The 18,590-nt window shown below is 47.5% G+C and overlaps 1 protein-coding gene across 1 annotated transcript; it reads left to right on the top strand.

The window, feature by feature from the left end:
• The first annotated feature begins 1,193 nt into the window (after positions 1–1,193).
• Positions 1,194–16,674, top strand: LOC111646326 (myosin-16-like). The gene is made up of 44 exons (XM_023395802.2): positions 1,194–1,483; positions 1,569–1,712; positions 2,211–2,367; positions 2,571–2,598; positions 2,714–2,810; positions 3,310–3,402; positions 3,535–3,598; positions 3,804–3,902; positions 4,441–4,544; positions 4,738–4,876; positions 5,127–5,228; positions 5,323–5,489; positions 5,566–5,736; positions 5,973–6,149; positions 6,316–6,501; positions 6,594–6,681; positions 6,850–6,967; positions 7,493–7,613; positions 8,109–8,245; positions 8,351–8,432; positions 8,534–8,707; positions 8,840–8,920; positions 9,326–9,472; positions 9,619–9,723; positions 9,800–9,886; positions 9,996–10,141; positions 10,656–10,746; positions 10,884–10,940; positions 11,040–11,126; positions 11,218–11,463; positions 11,563–11,680; positions 12,136–12,263; positions 12,400–12,596; positions 12,718–12,850; positions 12,963–13,179; positions 13,272–13,408; positions 13,503–13,606; positions 13,759–13,951; positions 14,035–14,238; positions 14,327–14,452; positions 14,603–14,773; positions 14,910–15,110; positions 15,505–15,737; positions 16,183–16,674. The coding sequence occupies exons 1-43, from the start codon at positions 1,274–1,276 to the stop codon at positions 15,700–15,702; spliced, it is 5,832 nt and encodes a 1,943-aa protein (XP_023251570.1). The 5' UTR covers positions 1,194–1,273; the 3' UTR covers positions 15,703–15,737; positions 16,183–16,674.
• The last annotated feature ends 1,916 nt before the right edge of the window (positions 16,675–18,590 follow it).

The following is an 18,590-nucleotide window of genomic DNA, read 5'->3' on the forward strand; positions in this document are numbered from 1 at the left end:
TTTACCCCCCCCCCCCCCCCCGCAAAGATGTCTTCAGACTTCTCTGTTTGAGGCCTGAAGACGTCAAATTATCCAAGATTTCACAAAAGAAAACTTAGACACATATCCAAAAAATGAACACAAATGTGCGCAGCAGAACTTTCCCCCTCCCTCTCTGGAGGGAAGTCGACCTCTAGGTTGGGAAAGAAACTGGACCAAACCAGTGAGATGTTTATAAAACACTTAAAACTCGCTCCACCTTCACCAGCTGCAGTACGATGCTGCTGACACTGATACGTCAGGGTTGAAAATCTAATAATGACGTAGAAAATAATATTTCACTTTCTGCCTGATGGGAACTTTAACTCGTTCACCTACTGAGACTTAAGAGTTTGAACCTTGAGGTTGTCGTACTCACAGGATGTGACGGCTTCTCCCGCCGCTGCGACAGTGATTCTACACAGAGGGAAGTTTCTGTGAAACGACGCTGTGGAGGACGCCTGAACCTCCCTCTCTTCACGTGTGTGTGTCACTCTGCCGGCCTTTACCTGACCTGAGCCCCGCCTCACAAACCTGTCCATGTTCCTCCCCTGTCCTGCGCCGTCCTCAAGGCGTCATGTAAAGATGACACACGATACACGTGTCCTGTTATGTGAGTAATAGTCGATCTTAAAGGATATTGATTTATTCAATAATAAATAGGGATTGGTCGGTCTGGAGAGCAGAGGATCAAGATTGCTCCAAGAATGCAAAAGATATTAAGAGAAAAAATAGCTTTCTCTGTGTGTCAGTGGTTTTAATTTAAGATGCCTTACTCATCCCTAATCCCATCAGGCGCACAAAGAGAGAGCAATTGATGGTGAAGAGCGGAGGCGGGGTGGGATGAAGATCGAGGTGTGGACGGGGCGGAGTGATGGGGTGAGGAAAGGAGTGATGGCTTTCCAGGGGAAACCCTAAAAGGAGGGAGGCAGATTGAAGAATTCCCAGATCCTGCGCTGCCAGGCAGATTCGGAGGGATGAGACCTCGGGGTGACGGCTGGTTTTAGAGTCGTGACCATATCAGGAAGGAGACGGTCTGGTATATAACAGCGTGGCCTCAACACACACACCCATACTCACTTCCTCTGCCTCCTGCATCGGTGAGTATCACCACTGTCCTTCCTCGCACTTACAGTAACAACTTTTAATTGTCCTCTATCTCTGTCTCAGCCTCTCTCTCTCTGCAGCAGCCAGTTGGTCAGTGAGCCGGTCCGTTGGTGTGTTGGAGGCAGCAGCAGCAGCAGCAGCAGCAGTCATGCCGGGTGGATATAAAGGGGAGTGTGGGGACGATGTGGACCCCATGCCGTTCCTGGTTCCCTCAGAGAAGGAGCGGCTGGATGCCATGAATAAACCATACGACATCAAGCGCTCCTGCTGGGTCAAAGACGAGAAGGAGGCTTTTATCGCTGGGGAGATTCAGTCTGAAGATGGGGACAAAGTCACCATCAAGACCACCAAGAACACAGTAAGACCCAGACTAAACCTGTTTACTCTGAGCTAATGATCATAATAACCATGATTAAAAACCTTTGATTATTCTCTCTGCTCAGACCGTGACTGTGAGGAAGGATGACGTTCAGCAGATGAACCCTCCTAAGTTCTACCAAGCCAGCGACATGGCCAACCTCACCTTCCTCAACGAGGCCAGCGTCATGGAAAACCTGCGCAGCCGCTACGTCAACATGAGGATCTATGTGAGTCTGTGACGGTTCAGCAGAAAGAACTTCTGCTCAACAGCTGATTGTAATAAATTCAGTTGTTTTCTGTGGGTTATTAAAGGGCCATTCCACAGATTTTACTCATTAATATCGATTTATTTGGGAGAAGTTGTTAACTCAGGGTTATCTCATCTTATGGCCGGACACTATACATTTATAACAGAAATCCTGACTTGCATTATGGGAAATGTAGTTTCCGCTGGTTTTGGAGTTTGACCCACTGAAAGTCTCGCAGGATTTTTTTGCCTCTGCAGCGTCGATTTTGACCATTTTTATTAAAAAGAAATCTCTTACAAATCCTCTACAACTGTATGGAAGTTTAGATTACACCCTTTAAAATGCATTCTGGGAAAAGTAGAAGTACACACCTGGGCAGGCTTCAAGTAGATAGATAGATAGATAGATAGATAGATAGATAGATAGATAGATAGTAATTTGACATATGCACCCTTCAAGCCTCTTTGTTTCTTCCAGACCTACTCAGGCCTCTTCTGCGTGGCGATCAACCCGTACAAATGGCTTCCCATCTACGGCGCCAAAGTGGCCCAGATATACAAGGGGAAGAAACGCAACGAGGTTCCTCCTCACCTCTTCTCCATCTCCGACAACGCTTACCACGACATGCTGATGGGTGAGGAGACAGGGAGATGGGTCATGGATGGGTGAGGGGAGGAGGAGGGGGGGCTGGGGGGCAGCTGTCTGTGTCGTTGCTGCTGCTGACAGGGAACATCAGCAGCTCTCTGATCTGCTCTGAGGGAAATCAGCAGTGATTATGTTCAGCTCACTCACACTCTCTCTCTCTCTCTCTCTCTCCCTCCTCTCTCCACGTCTCAGAGCACGAGAACCAGTCCATGCTGATCACGTAAGGACGTCAATGTTGTTGTTGTTGTTGTTTTTGTTGTTTTTTGATGTTGATGAAGACCGTGTAGTCTGCACGTCTCAGTGTCTTTAAGTCCTCGCTGGTGTCTCTCCCCCAGCGGAGAATCTGGAGCTGGAAAGACTGAGAACACTAAGAAGGTCATCCAGTACTTCGCTAATGTTGGAGCCTCCGGCAGCAAAGTGTCCGACTCCAAGGTGAGTGTGTCTGTTTGTTTGTTTGTTTGTCTGTTTGTTTGTTTGTCTGTTTGTTTGTTTGTTTGTTTGTCTGTTTGTTTGTTTGTTTGTTTTTCCCATGAAATAATCTTTTATTTTTCGACACCAAACTTTTTTCATTTTAGATTCACAGTGTAAAACACAAGAGAATCTTCTACAGCAAGTGTCATATGATCTCCTCTCCTCGTTTCCTCTCCTTCCCTTGTAACCTCTCCTCTCTCCTCGTTTCCTCTCCTCCCCTCCTCCCCTCCTCCTCTCCACCCCTTGTTACCTCTCCTCCCCTCCTCCCCTCCTCCTCTCCACCCCTTGTTACCTCTCCTCTCCTCCTCTCCTCTCCTCTCCTCTCCTCCCCTCTCCTCGTTTCCTCTCCTTCCCTTGTAACCTCTCCTCTCTCCTCCTCTCCTCCCCTTGTTACCTCTCCTCTCCTCCTCTCCTCTCCTCCTCCTCCTCCCCTCTCCTCCTCCTCCCCTCCTCCTCTCAGGGGTCTCTGGAGGACCAGATCATCCAGGCTAACCCGGTGCTGGAGGCGTTCGGCAACGCAAAGACCATCAGGAACAACAACTCGTCGCGCTTTGTAAGGACCGGGTCACAACAACATGATGGTGTTTTACATCATTAAATCTCATTAAAACCGTGGAAACATAAAAACAACATCACAATCATCAGATCACTGAGACTCACGTTCGTGTGTCTGTGTGTGTTTCAGGGGAAGTTCATTCGTATCCACTTCGGGCCGACAGCGAAGCTGGCCGGCGCCGATATTGAGTCTTGTGAGCGGATTTAATTTACGGTTTCATTACTTCACCAGCGTTATTGCACCTGAGCAAAACACACAGTCTTATAGCTTCTATGTTTCATCAAATATGGACATCACTCTGTAAAGAGATAAGTGGCTCATTATAAACTCTGTGTGTGTGTGTGTGTGTGTGTGTGTGTGTGTGTGTGTGTGTGTGTGTGTGTGTGTGTGTGCATCAGATCTGCTCGAGAAATCCAGAGTGATTTCCCAGCAGGCGGCTGAGAGAGGATACCACATCTTCTACCAGCTCCTCTCTGGCAGGAAGCCCGAGCTCATGGGTGAGAGACATGAAACACAAAGAGCGACTGAGACACTTCAAGTTAATGGATAATAATTTGCTAAAACTAGAGGTTTAACAGTTTTAGCTGAAAGTGTGTTAATGGAAAAAAAAACTAGCCAGCTAAAAGAAATGATGCTGGATGGTTGAAATAGCAAAAAGTAAACCGTGGATAAACAGCTGAAATAGAAGTTGAAATATATCATTAAAAGTAACAGGGAAAACTGTGAAGAAGCAATAGTGTATATCAATATAATATTTAGCTGAATATAGTGGGTGAACAGTGACGTGAATACATGGTTGAAATAGTTAAAAGTCGTGGATAAACAGCCGAAACATTTTGGTAAAAGCAGTTGAAGTGTCAAACTTTATATTGTAACATATAATTAAGTTAAATAACGACCAGATTAAAATCAATTCAAATAACAATCTGATAATGTGAGAATGAGAATCACTTTAAGATCCATTAAACGGTGGGTTTTGCTTCATTGTCTTCTTCTTATTATAATTATTCTATTGTTAAATGTTTTGTTTCCCAGGCGCTCTGCTGCTGAGTCCTGACCCCAAGCAGTACGTGTGGGTGTGTCAGGGCGTCACGGTGGTCGACAACATGGACGACGGAGAGGAGCTGATGCTCACTGATGTGAGTCGACCTCTCTCTCTCTCTCTCTCTCTCTCTCTCTCTGTCTCACATTCACTTCTTCAATAATTAAAACTGAAATAGTGAAACTCATCAGCCTGTTGACGGTGCTGCTGCTTCTTGTTGTGTAACTCTCTCTCTCTCTCTCTCTCTCTCTCTCTCTCTCTCGCTCGCTCGCTCGCTCGTGTGCACGCAGGAAGCCTTTGATGTCCTGGGCTTCACTCCTGAGGAGAAGATGAGTGTGTACAAGCTGACCGGAGGCATAATGCACTTCGGCAACATGAAGTTCAAACAGAAAGCCAGAGAGGAACAGGCTGATGTGGATTCCACCGAGGGTATAAAAAGCCCACCTCTCTCTCTCTCTCTCTCTCTCTCTCCACCCTGTACATTTGGCCTAGTTCTCTCTCTCTCTTTACCTCTCTCCTTCTCTTTTGATATTTCTCTTGAAGCCCGCCCTTTTTCATGTCCCAGCTCATATTTATCAAACTCTATATGTCGTTTCTCCACATTAATCTCCATCTTATTTGTGGTTCCTGTTCCTGTTAACTCCTTGTCCCCTCTCTTCTTCTTCTTCTCTTCCTAAAGTGGCGGACAAAGTCGCTCACCTCATGGCCGTCAACTCTGGGGAGCTGCAGAAGGGCATCACACGCCCCAGGGTCAAGGTTGGCAACGAGTTTGTGACCAAAGGTGTGACGAGGACAATGTTGAGATGTCTTGAAAACAAGGAGTGTCCAGCGGGCGGGGACAGTGCGCTCATCACCTGTCCAATATCTGCTCTCAGGTCAGAACCAGGCCCAGTGCGTGTACTCCATCGGTGCTCTGGCTAAAGCCATATACGACCGGATGTTCAAGTGGATGGTGACCCGGATCAATAAGACCCTGGACACCAAGATGCAGCGGCAGTACTTCATCGGCGTGCTGGACATCGCCGGGTTCGAGATCTTCGAGGTGAGGTCTTTGTGCTGGATTTCGTATTTTGTAAGTTACTTCATCTCACGATTCGGACTCTGTGTTGCGTCTCCAGTTCAACAGCTTCGAGCAGCTGTGCATCAACTTCACCAACGAGAAGCTGCAGCAGTTCTTCAACCACCACATGTTCGTGCTGGAGCAAGAGGAATACAAGAAGGAGGGAATCGACTGGGTCTTCATCGACTTCGGCCTCGACCTGCAGGCGTGTATCGACCTGCTGGAGAAGGTGACACACGCACAAACCAGAACCAGAATCACAATCACAGTCTGGTTTATTGGTGTTTTGGTGCATGACAATAAACAAAGTAAGAGGAAAAGAAATATAAACTAAGATGAAACAAGCAGGTTCTGCAGATATCTTAAATAGAAATAAAAAAAATGTGACAATAAGATCAAATATTTACAATAAAAATGTGAAGAAATATTATAGAAAAAGTCCCTGACTCTCTGTCTCCTCTCCAGCCCATGGGGATCTTCTCCATCCTGGAGGAGCAGTGTGTGTTTCCGAAGGCCACAGATTCGACCTTTAAAGCAGCTCTGCACGACAACCACCTGGGCAAGTCCTCGAACTTCCTGAAGCCGAAAGGCGGGAAGAAAGGAGCCGAGGCCCACTTTGAACTGGTGCACTACGCCGGCACAGTGAGTGCCGGGCTGTCGTGGGAGCGTTTGACTTGTGGATGGATGTTTAGGATGTTCTGTGTGTGTGTGTGTGTGTGATATTTCTGACTGAGTGAGTTTATAGCAGGACACGAGCCTTTCATGCGAACACGGCTGCAGTGAATGTGTGTGTGTGTGCCTCCCACAGGTGGGCTACAACATCGCCGGCTGGCTGGAGAAGAACAAAGACCCTCTGAACGAGACGGTGGTGGGACTCTTCCAGAAGTCCTCCATGTCTCTGCTGGCTCTGCTCTTCAAAGAGGAGGAGGCCGCCGCAGGAACCAAGAAGCAGAAGAAAGGCTCGTCCTTCCAAACCGTCTCCAACTTCTACAGGGTAACTCACACAGAAAAACACCTGTCACACCTGATCCCGAGGCAAATCTCACAGCAGGCGGCGACGACCCGTTAACTGTTTACGCTCAACAGGAACAACTGAACAAGCTGATGAGCACCCTGCGAAGCACCGCTCCTCACTTCGTCCGCTGCATCGTCCCCAACGAGTTCAAGAAGTCAGGTCAGCGCATCACCCGAGTCACACAGATACCTCTGATCAAACGTGACTCCAGTACAAGTGAAAGTTGTTTCACTTCAGTTACTAGATTGTAAAAATACTGAAGTACAGGTACTTTAAAAATATACTTAAGTACAATAATTCTTCATCGCTCTCTCTCGTGTTGTAAAGGCGTTACAGACAACCATCTGATCCTGCACCAGTTAGCCTGTAACGGCGTCCTAGAGGGCATCCGCATCTGCAGGAAGGGATTCCCCAACAGACTACAGTACCCAGAATTCAAACAGAGGTCTGACTCCCATCACTTTTGTTATTGATCTCCATTCTTCCAGCATCTTCATGTTTCTTAACATCGACTCTCCGGGTCAAAATCAAAGTTTAAAAGTTTGACTGTTTATTGAACATGTGTAGTATAAGTAAGTACAAGTATAAAATCATTACCTGATAATAACACCTTTTCAGTCGCCTTCAGTGCAACTCATTACTGAGACTTTTACACTTTCTTTTGGAGTTTTATGGTCAATAAACCTCATTTACATAAAAAAAACCTTATATATTAAACGACATTTAGAATTATTTGATTATAGTTACGATCAGACGAACATGTGTTGATGGATTATGTTAAATCTGTACATTTCCACATCGTTTCCTTCCCTCCAGTAAACACACTGTATATGGTTTTCCATCTGAAGGATAAACACTGTTTTTATGGCCTTCAGGATTTTTTTTATCAGCACCATCATATTTCAGCTCGACCTTTTCCCCTCCATCTCTTCTCTTCTCCCTCTGCTCCTCCTCTTAATGTCTCCTATAGATACTATATCCTCAACCCCAACGTCATCCCTAAGGGATTCGTTGACAACAAGAAGGCGTCTGAGCTCATCCTCGGCTCCATCGGTCTGGATAACATGGAGTACCGCATCGGCCACAGCAAGGTACCCCGCACATACTTATGTACTTATACTCACATTTTACACTCATATTTTTAATGCAGAACTTTTATCTTGTACTTTCTGGTATTTTTATAATATTGTAGATTTTAGTACATTACTACACTAAGTGACTTCGTGGAGGAACAACACACATAAACAGCTATTAACCCTGAAACACATAACAGTTTTATCTCTATTAAACACACTCATTAACATACAACTGACGAGTTGATGGGACCAAACAGAACACTACATATATATATATATATATATATATATATATATGTAGGCTACTGTATATATGTTACATCTCTACATATAACATCTATATAATTAACTAAATTACACTTTAGTTCATTAGCTCCTCTGTTACTTCTTGTGTATTATCTATTATTATGACATGAAACAAATGAGAACATGCGGTTGATAAATGACTCTCCTCCTCCTCTTCCTCCTCCTCCTCCTCTTCCTCCCTCTCTCACCTGTTTGTCTCTCCAGGTGTTCTTCCGTGCGGGCGTCCTGGCGAAGCTGGAGGACATGCGCGACGAGCGGCTGGCGAAGATCATAACCATGCTGCAGGCTCAACTGAGAGGAACTCTAATGATGGTTGAGTTTAAGAAGATGGTGGACAGACGGTCAGTGTGTGTGTGTGTGTGTGTGTGTGTGTGTGCAGCAGGTTTAATGCTGACTCAGGTGTGTGTGTGTGACAGTGTTTCTGTGTTTATGTTTGTGTGATGCAGAATTGCACTGATGGCCATCCAGCGTAACGTGAGGAAGTTCCTTCAGTTGCGCTTCTGGGGCTGGTGGAAACTCTACACTAAGGTGACACGCTGACGTTCCAACTCTTGACGAATGATGAACTATCTTCGTCATCATCATCATCATCTTCATCTTTATATTTCCCGCCTTGTGGCTTCCTCCAGGTGAAGCCCCTGCTGATGGTCGCCCGTCAGGAGGAGACCTTCAAGGCCAAGGAGGAGGAGCTGAGGGTGGCAGTGGAGAAGGTCAAGGAGCTGGAGGGAAAGATCAAAGATCTTGAGGGGAAGATGTTCACTCTGTCTCAGGAGAAGAACGACCTGGTGCTGGCGCTGGCCGCAGTAAGCGCACATCTGCACACACTTCAGTTTGCAGGAAACTCTGCCGGAGATCTCTCTGCCGACGCACCTGGATAACTGTAAACACAGTGACGTTCTCACATGTACACACTTCATCTCCTCGTCTCCTCGCAGGAGCAGGACACGCTGGGAGACGCCGAGGAGCGCTGCACCCAGCTGATGCACCAAAAGGTGCAGCTGGAGGAGTCAGTGCAGGTAAACATCAGTAGTGATGATGTAGTGACACAGCGACGAACAAACAAGGTGTGATCGCTTCAAAATCCACATTAAGTACAAGATTTACACTCCACTGCTCGTAAGTGAGTAGTAACAATATTAGCTCTAATGTTTACAGCTTTCACAGGACTGTGAAAGACAAATGACACAAGTATAAAAAATTAATTAATTAATTAATGCAGAATAAAAACATTTTGGTATTTCTAAATTAATTAATTAATATATTTATTCATTTATTTATTTATGCATTTCAAGATTTATTTATGTCTTTATTTCTATGTCTGTTTGTTAATTAGTAGGACTGTAATATGTGCAGAATAAGAACTTTTTGAGCGTTTCAAGATCAAGCTAACTGGTTTATTTTGGCTAAAACTGTGAATTTAGGATCTGCGTGAGCGGCTGGAGGAGGAAGAGGGCAACACAGCCTCCCTCCATGGCCAGAGGAGGCAGCTGGAGGGGGAGCTGAACGAGCTCAAGAGAAACCTGGAGTCTCTGGAATCCACGCTGGCCAGGACGGAGAAGGAGAAACAGGTGAAGGGGAGGAGGAGGAGGAGAGAGGAAGTGAAGTATAGCAGCTGTGGAGATGTATTTTTATTTCACTGAATGGACAGAAAACCAGGTTATAATGTGTAAGATTTAGAGTTTACCGCTGAATTCCTGTTCGACGGTGCGTTCAGGGTCTGGACTTCAAGGTGCGGACTCTGACGGGTGACCTGAACCAGAGGGACGATCATGTGGCCAAGCTGCAGAAGGAGAAGAGAGCTCTGGAGGAACTGCAACAGGTAGAAAAATAAACACATTTCTGTTGTTTATATGTATGAGTTTAATAGAGACTGATTTATTTTGAAATGTATTCAGAAAACTGTGGAGGATCTCCAAACAGAAGAAGACAAAGTGAATCATCTCACCAAGACCAACAGCAAGCTCAACAGCCAAGTGAACGAGGTACGAGACCTGACAGAGTGTCGGCAGCTGCAGCTGAATATACTCAGTATTACTGCCTTCATCATGTGTGTGTGTGTGTGTGTGTGTGTGTGTGTGTGTGTGTGTGTAGCTGGAGGACAGCTGGGAGCAGGAGAAGAGGATCAGGGCGGAGGTGGAGAAAGCGAGGAGGAAGGCAGAGGGAGACCTGAAGATGACCATCGAGAACCTGAATGAGATGGAGAACGCAAAGATCGACCTGGAGGAGGTCATCAAGAAGTGAGAGAGAGACACACACACACACACACACACACACACACACACACACACACACACACACCCACACACACACAGTCAAACAAATGTTATCTGTATTTACATTGAAAAGAAAAGAATCAGACAATATTTACAGTTATTCACAGTTAAAAGCAGCTGCTCCTTCATCAGCCACAGCAGCTGATGAATCAGCGCATTATAATAATAATAATGTAATGTTACTACCTGCCTACTAAACCTCTGGATGGACACTGACATGACGTGAGCCTCCAGATAGTCCCCGCCCTCTCAGCCAATTAAATGCTATAGCATGCCTAAAGTGGTCGTCTTGGAAACGCAGCCTCTGGTGAGGGCACATCGAAATGATCAAACATGACTTCACTCCAAACTTAGTGCGAACAAGGTGACTCAAATATCGATCACTCACTCCTGTGTGTGTGTGTGCGTGTGTGTGTGTGTGTGTGTGTGCGTGTGTGTGTGTGTGTGTGTGTGTGTGTGTGTGTGTGTGTTCGTCTAGGAGAGATTTTGAGATCAACAACATGTACTCGAAGCTGGAGGATGAGCAGGCTCTCAGCTCCATGCTCGGCCGCAAGCTCAAAGAGCACCAGGTTAGTGTTCAGACAGGCATCAGCTGATTCCAGGTGTAGATTTTGTTTCGAGTTAAATTCGTGGTTATTGTTCTCTGGAGAAGAAGGTGACAGTTGTATCGTTGGTCTGAACACGTGTTCACGCTCTCCTCTTTCAGGGCCGCATCGAGGAGCTGGAGGAGGAGCTGGAAGCTGAGCGCGCCATGAGAGCCAAGGTACAGGTCTCAGCCGCGAGGTCACCGGAGTTCAAACCTCCTGCATGACACGTGTTGACCACTATAAACAGGTGGGATGTTCTCTCTGTTCTCTGATAGGTGGAGAAGCAGAGGGCGGAGCTGTCACGTGATCTGGAGGATCTCAGTGATAGGCTGGAAGAGGCGGGAGGAGCCACCGTCACCCAGGTGAGTGTGTCTGACAGCTGTCAATCAACCAGAGGGTAGCACTGAGCTCCATCGTGACCTCCGCCCTACTAACCTCCACCACCTCCTCTAGATCGAGCAGAACAGGAAGCGGGAGACGGACCTGCTGAAGCTGAGGCGGGAGCTGGAGGAGGCGGCGCTCCAATCGGAGGCCACGGCGGCGGGGCTGAGGAAGAAGCACTCGGACGCGATGGCGGAGCTGGGCGAGCAGCTGGAGAACCTGACCAGGCTGAAAGTCAAACTGGAGAAGGACAAACTGAGCATGAGGGCGGAGATCGAAGACCTCAACGTCACCGTGGAGACCACGCAGAAAGCAAAGGTGCAAAGTCGTTCGATCAAGAAATCTTGTGTGATCAAGAAAAAGATCTTACCCACACTTTCTTCTTCTGTCTTTGCGTCTGTTCGTTCGCACCTGTAGATGAACTCGGAGGCCCACGCCCATAAGCTGGAGGACAACCTGGCGGAGGCCAACGCTCGCCTGGCGGAGATGGAGCGAACTCAGACCGAGCTCAGCACGACCAAAATCCATCTGACGGGTGAGAACCACAGATAAATAAAGAGTCGACCGCAGGTTTCTGACTGACTGATTCAGAGTGGGCCGCTCCACCGTCGCCATCTTGGCAGTACTTGACCCCGCAGAACTCCTGGCTGATCCAAAAATGGGCACTCAAAGAGGCCACGCCCTCAATTATGCAGAACTTTAATCCTTAATAAGATGTAAACAGGTGAGTTATATAAACAGGTGTCATGAAGGAGGAAATTATCTCTAGAGACCAAAACAGTTTCTGTACCAGGCTGTAAACATGTTTATTTCTGCTGTAAAGTTGGACATTTTAACATGGGAGTCTATGGGGACTGACTCACTGTTGGAGCAGGACTCTAGTGGTCGTTAGAGGAACTGCAGCTTCATGTTTCAGCCGCCTGGTGAGAACACACGAACACGTACAGGGTTCCTTCTTACAGTCCGTCCTTCTGTCCTCTCTGCGTGCAGCGGAGAACAATGATCTGAGCCGGGAGCTGGAGGACGTGCAGAGCAAGCTGACCCAGGTGACCAGGCTGAAGGCCTCGCTCACCTCGCAGGTCGATGAGCTCAAGAGACAGGTGGATGAGGAGAACAAGGTACGAGTCGCCACAAACGAACACAAAGACACAAGTGACACTTCCCCAGGTGGTTGGTTTTGAGCAGGTGATGCTGTTCTCCTTTTGTTGCTCGTGAGGTGATTATCTGACCTCCGCCCTCTCTCCCTCCCTGTAGGGTCGTAACACGGCGGTGGTGGCCCTGGCCAACGCCCGCCACGACCTCTCCCTGCTGAAGGAGCAGCTGGAGGAGGAGTCGGAGGGCCGCGGGGAGCTGCAGCGCCTCGTGTCCAAGCTCAACGCTGACGTCACCTCCTGGAGGAGCAAGTATGAGACGGACGCCATCCACCGCACCGAGGAGCTGGAGGAGACCAAGTAGGTTAAAAATACTCTCCTTCCTTTGTGCAAATCAAATGACAATGGTGGTGAAAACACAAATAAACTATTGATACTTTTTAATGCCTCCTCCTCTTTCCCTCCTCCCACTCTCCTCCAGGCGCAAACTGGCAGTGCGTCTCCAGGAGGCTGAGGAGGCAGCGGAGGCGGCCCAGGCCCGAGCTGCCAGCTTGGAGAAGGTCAAGCAGAGGCTGCAGGGGGAGGTGGAGGACCTCACCATAGACCTGGAGAAGGTACACACACACACACACACACACACACACACACACACACACAGTTGTGACGCACACTGATGTAAAAGGTCTGTGAGTGAGAAGATGCTTTCGTCTGCGTTCGTGTGACCAGTCCAACGCGGCGGCGGCGGCTCTGGATAAGAAGCAGCGCGTGTTCGACAAGCTGGCGGCCGAGTGGAGCCAGAAGAACGAGGAGCTGCAACTGGAGCTGGACAACAGCCAGAGGGAGAGTCGCTCCTACATGACGGAGCTCTACAAGCTGAAGACGGCCTACGAGGAGAGCCAGGATCACGTGGAGACCGTCCGCAAGGAGAACAAAACCCTCTCAGGTGACTTCCAGCGGCCGCGGTTCAACAGATCACGGCGGGGAAGCGACGTGGAAAGCGTATAATAACGTATGCACCTCCTCTCCTCCTCACAGAGGAGATCAAGGAGTTGGTCGACCAGCTGGGCGAAGGAGGCCGCAGCGTCCACGAGCTGCAGAAGGCCAGGAAGAAACTGGAGGTGGAGAAGGAGGAGCTGCAGCTGGCCCTGGAGGAGGCTGAAGCTTCACTGGAGGTGCAGAGCGCTCTGTGGCTGTAGAATAATCTCATTATACATGATGAGGATGATGATGGTGATGAGGTGTGTGTGTGTGTGTGTGTGTGTCCAGGTGGAGGAAGGTAAGCTGGTACGTGTGCAGCTGGAGCTGGCTCAAGTCAAGGCCGACATCGACCGCAGAATCCACGAGAAGGAGGAGGAGTTTGAAGTCACCAGGTGAGACTCTCACACACACACACACACACACACACACACACTTTAAAACTAAATCAAGTCATCATCGTCATCATCGATATCCACAATAAGGCCACTTGCACCTGTTAGCCGGCGTTAGCTTGTATTTATAACCGTTACTTCCTCGTGTTCAGGAAGAACCACGCGCGTGCGGTGGAGTCGCTGCAGGCCAGTCTGGAGGCGGAGGCCAAAGGTCGCGCCGAGGCTCTGCGGATGAAGAAGAAGATGGAGGGAGACCTGAACGAGATGGAGATTCAGCTGGAGCACGCCAACAGGAACAACGCTGAGCTGGTCAAAACCCTCAAGAAGCTGCAGCAGCAGATCAAAGTAAGAGTTGCATTCGATCACCGCGAGGCGGGACATGGAACGACCACTGCAATGATCCATGTGTGACCCCCCCCCCCCTCCAGGATCTGCAGGTGCAGATGGATGAGGACGCCCGTCAGCACGAGGAGCTGAGGGAGAAGTACAGCCTCCAGGAGCGCCGTCTGTGTCTGATGCAGGGGGAGATGGAGGAGCTGAGAGGAGGCCTGGAGGCGTCCGAGAGAGCTCGCAAACTTATCGAGCAGGAGCTGGTGGACGTCACCGAGAGGTTCAGTGAGATCAACATGCACGTGAGTGGCTGCGCCGGTTTTAACGGTTTTATAAATACACATTTTTTTATATTTATTTTGATTCATCCTCCGGTTTCTCTCACACTAGAACCAAAGTCTGACGATCCTGAAGAGGAAGCTGGAGGCCGACCTCGCCCGACTCTCCACCGAGAACGAGGAGCTGATCTCAGAGTTTCGCGCCGCCGACGAGAGAGCCAAGAAGGCCGTGACTGACGTGAGCGACCTGACTGCACACACAGGAGAAAACAAGCAGACGCACAGCAACATTTTAACATGAAGCAAACACAAACATGTCATGGCAAAAAAAAAAAGAATTGTGACTTGAATTGTGGAAACACGCGTTGACATGTGCGTCTGCTTCCAGGCGACGCGGCTCTGCGAGGAGCTTCGGCAGGAGCAGGACCGGAGCGCTCACCTGGAGAAGGTCAAGAAGAACCAGGAGCAGAACCTCAGAGACCTCACACTGAGGCTGGAGGAGGCGGAGCAGCAGGCGCTGAAGGCGGGAAAACGCACCATCCAGAAACTGGAAACCAAGGTGAGGAGTTGGATCCGTTGAGGGAAGGCCGCGGTCGACATGACACACACACACACACACACACACACACACACACACACACACAGACACTGAGCCACGCCTCTCGTCACTTCCTGCCTCTTTATTTTCCTGCTAGATCAAGGAGCTGGAGAACGAGCTGGACCAGGAGCAGAAGCGCCACGTGGAGACGGTGAAAAGCCTCCGTAAGGGAGAGCGACGACTCAAGGAGCTGATCTTCCAGACGGAGGAAGACCACAAGACCAACCAGCGCATGCAGGAGCTGGTGGAGAAACTCCAGAACAAGCTCAAGTGCTACAAACGGCAGATCGAGGACGCTGTGAGTCGGTTTGAAGGAGCAGCTTCTCACTGTTACAAATACATGCTGCTCAGTCGCCATGTTTTTTAGCTGGTGCTCAAAGCTAAAGCTAAAGCTAAAGCTAAAGCTCCACCCCATTTAAATCAAAGAGGGTTGGTCAAACAACAGAAACGCCTCTCTACAGCTCAACACCTACTTAGTACGGTGGCCCTGAGAGCTCAATGCACAATACACATTTTAACAGAGTCAGATGATGAAGATTGATACCGCTCTTGTTTCTGTGCGGTTAAAAACTGACAGAAATGTCCAACAATTCCTTTAAATTGTGGCACTTTTAATTACTTGGTTCGTTAATCTCATTAGAGGCTCGTTTATAGGACACTTTCTTTAAGACTTCCTGTCTGTGTGGCTGTAGGAGGAGCAGGCCAACAGCAGCCTGTCCAAGTACAGGAAGACGGTCCACGAGCTGGACGACGCGGAGGAGCGCGCGGAAATGGCGGAGATGGCCCTGAATAAAATGAGAACCAGGAACAGAGCCTCGACCAAGAAGGGCTTCACCTCGGTGGAGATCGTCCAGGTCACCAAGCCCGGCGGCGGAGGACAGGACGGGTAGAGGGGAGCCGACACACACACACACGTTGCTAGCAGGTGGGTATTTACACACACAACAGGATTCCCTTAATGCGGGAACTTAATTCTTTGATACAAGTTTATGTAACTTTTATCAGTCTTTTATCGAAAGCCTTTAAACCTTTTACCTGCTGGTTTAATGGGCTGTCTGTCAGGAACCAGAACAGCCTAGACCTGGACTCTAACGCCTTCGGGCCGACGTTATAATGAGCTTTTGATGAGAACTAGTAATGTGTTATCTGTGTAATTCACAAGATGTGTTGTTCTATTTACTGCTTTTATTTATTGAAACTGCCTCATGTCTTTTAATATGTTTCCTCTGTTGTTGTAACTACACCTGGTTGTTTGTCTGGTGAGACGGGATGTAAATAAAGTTGTCTGAGCTGGAAGAGGAAGATGAGCTGTGTGAGCGTGTGCTGTTACACTTGTACCTGTATCATCTGTGTTTGTTTTGCTCCCGCAGAGTGACACACACTCATTCAGCCCTCCGGAGGACGCAGCACTGAGGACGTGAGCAGCAAGAAAGTCTTTAACATCACCAACAGTCTTAATGAGTGTAGTCACAGGATCGGTCACACGGCCTGTTCTAGTCCAGTTTAGCCTGCACGCCGTGTTACTGTCAGTATGTCTGAGTGTGTGTGTGTGTGTGTGTGTGTGTGTGTGTCTGCAGTACAGGGATGGAGGTTCAGTTGTCCGACCTTTGCCCTCATGTCAGGTTTTTGTGTGCTGGTTAAACGTGTTGATGTGTGTGTGTGTGTGTGTGTGTGTGTGTGTCCGTCATCTCAGTGTGTGTCTTCAGACCGGAGGGAGGAGTGGTTGAAGCTGTGTTCTCACGTCAACGACAGAGAGCCCACCTGTGTGTGTGTGTGTGTGTGTGTGTGTCGCTGCTGCCCGGTGTGTTAACAGTGTGTGTGGTGACCTGCTGCAAAGTCTTAATAAACTAAGAGCAAGTTGACCTGAAGCGTCCCGTCGTCATTGTGCTCCTTCATATTTAGTGTTTTCTCCAGAGTCTCCGAATCCAGTGAGTGAATCTAAAGAGAGAAACATGGACAGTGTTCAGGCAGGTGATGGAGTAACGTACCTACAGCCGAGCTACCTGCCACACAGGTGATGGAGTAACGTACCTACAGCCGAGCTACCTGCCACACAGGTGATGGAGTAACGTACCTACAGCCGAGCTACCTGCCACACAGGTGATGGAGTAACGTACCTACAGCCGAGCTACCTGCCACACAGGTGATGGAGTAACGTACCTACAGCCGAGCTACCTGCCACACAGGTGATGGAGTAACGTACCTACAGCCGAGCTACCTGCCGCCTCCAGTTCACACCAATCCTTCCCAACTTCATTCATAATAATGTGGTTAAATGCTAATTTATTAAAGAATATCCGTACAACTTCACAATTAGACTTCCCTTTTAGAGGCTTTATAAACAGTTTATAATTAGGTTATTAGTTATAAATCATAAATAAACAATTATGAACATGTTATACATTGATGCAGGCTCACTATTTGGCAAGATCAAGTTAATGCTTACTACTCATTAATCCTACTATTGAGTTACTATCGTTCCATTATTAAATGTTGTTGTTTTACACTTCACAATAAGACTCCTTTATAAATGGTAGTAACTCAATTAGTAAGATTAATGAGTAAGTATTAACTTGCGCTTGCCAAATAGTGAGCCTGCATCAATGTATGAAAACTGTGTTATAACGTTAAGTTTATAAAGTGTTAACAACCGGATTAAAAACGTAATTAAGAACCATTTATAAATCTTTTTTAAGGGAAGTCTTATTGTGAAGTGGAACCAGAATATTCCTCATGTAATTAACCTCAGCAAGGAAGGTTTGATAAACCTGCTGTACTAATAAACTACTAATAATGAAAACGGTGTGTGAAACTGTTTGCTAACATCAAGTTACAACGTGATGCCAGCTGTTAATAATAGATAAAAACAATAAATCTTAATGCAGGTTTAAGATGCAGCAGCCACTTTTCATTTCAGTTACAGTTTCTGTGGCACAAACAACTGCAGAGATACTGAAGGTCTGAGGCCGGTAACACAGTGACAGCTGATCCTCATGAATCATGACACTGTGTGAAGATTACACTGTGTTTTTGGAGAGTGCGTTTTGATCCTGGAGCAGTGTGCTAGAAGTGAATTTATTTTCACCTATTATAATAAATTATTATAAAATTGTATCTGGGATAAATTAAGAATATTTAGTTCACTTATTCAAATGTCCTTCAGTGCTCGTCTCAGTGAATCTAAAACGCCAGTGTAACAAGAACAAACGGCACCTATCTCATACATCAACATGGAATTTATTTTCATTTTAGTTTCAGATGAATGTTTCACATTTTATACAAAATCATTAGAAAATGCCTGACACTCCAAAACCCCATGACTAGTCCTCGTTTAGTGGCTTCAGACACCAACAGGATTAAATGAAGGGAATCATGCAGCATCCTGGAACCGGTTGATGCGTCTCAGCCTGAGCTCCTGATCAATCGAATTATTAATCCACACTTTTGACTCGATGGCCAAACACTCACCATCCCAGAGTCTGGAAGTCATGACAACACGGTACAGGGAATTCTTGCCACATCTAGTTATGTACAGAGTAGAGATACAGTGTGATGAGGAGGAAGAGGAGGCTGTCACTGAAGACTCGTCCACTGACAGCGTCCCCGCCGCTCTCCACTGATCTGCTGCCCGACTCCCAGATATCTCCGACGTATGGACACAGTAGCACATCAACACCACCATGCATGTTTTCATACGCATGACACGTCATTGGTTATGATTGGTTATGTAGATTTAAATTAAAAAAAAAAAAAAAAAGATTATTAATATCAGAGTTTA

The sequence above is a fragment of the Seriola lalandi genome, unplaced genomic scaffold, assembly GCF_002814215.2.
Source record: "Seriola lalandi dorsalis isolate HSWRI2012SDOR001 ecotype SW California unplaced genomic scaffold, Sedor1 jcf7180002054969, whole genome shotgun sequence".
Taxonomy (NCBI): domain Eukaryota; kingdom Metazoa; phylum Chordata; class Actinopteri; order Carangiformes; family Carangidae; genus Seriola; species Seriola lalandi.

Excerpts from the sequence above, each read along its gene's own strand:
- LOC111646326 (XM_023395802.2), top strand. The coding sequence starts at position 1,274 with ATGCCGGGTGGATATAAAGGGGAGTGTGGGGACGATGTGGACCCCATG. Across the intron at positions 6,502-6,593 it reads CCGTCTCCAACTTCTACAGG|GAACAACTGAACAAGCTGAT; the intron begins GTAACTCACACA and ends TACGCTCAACAG. Across the intron at positions 6,682-6,849 it reads CAACGAGTTCAAGAAGTCAG|GCGTTACAGACAACCATCTG; the intron begins GTCAGCGCATCA and ends CGTGTTGTAAAG.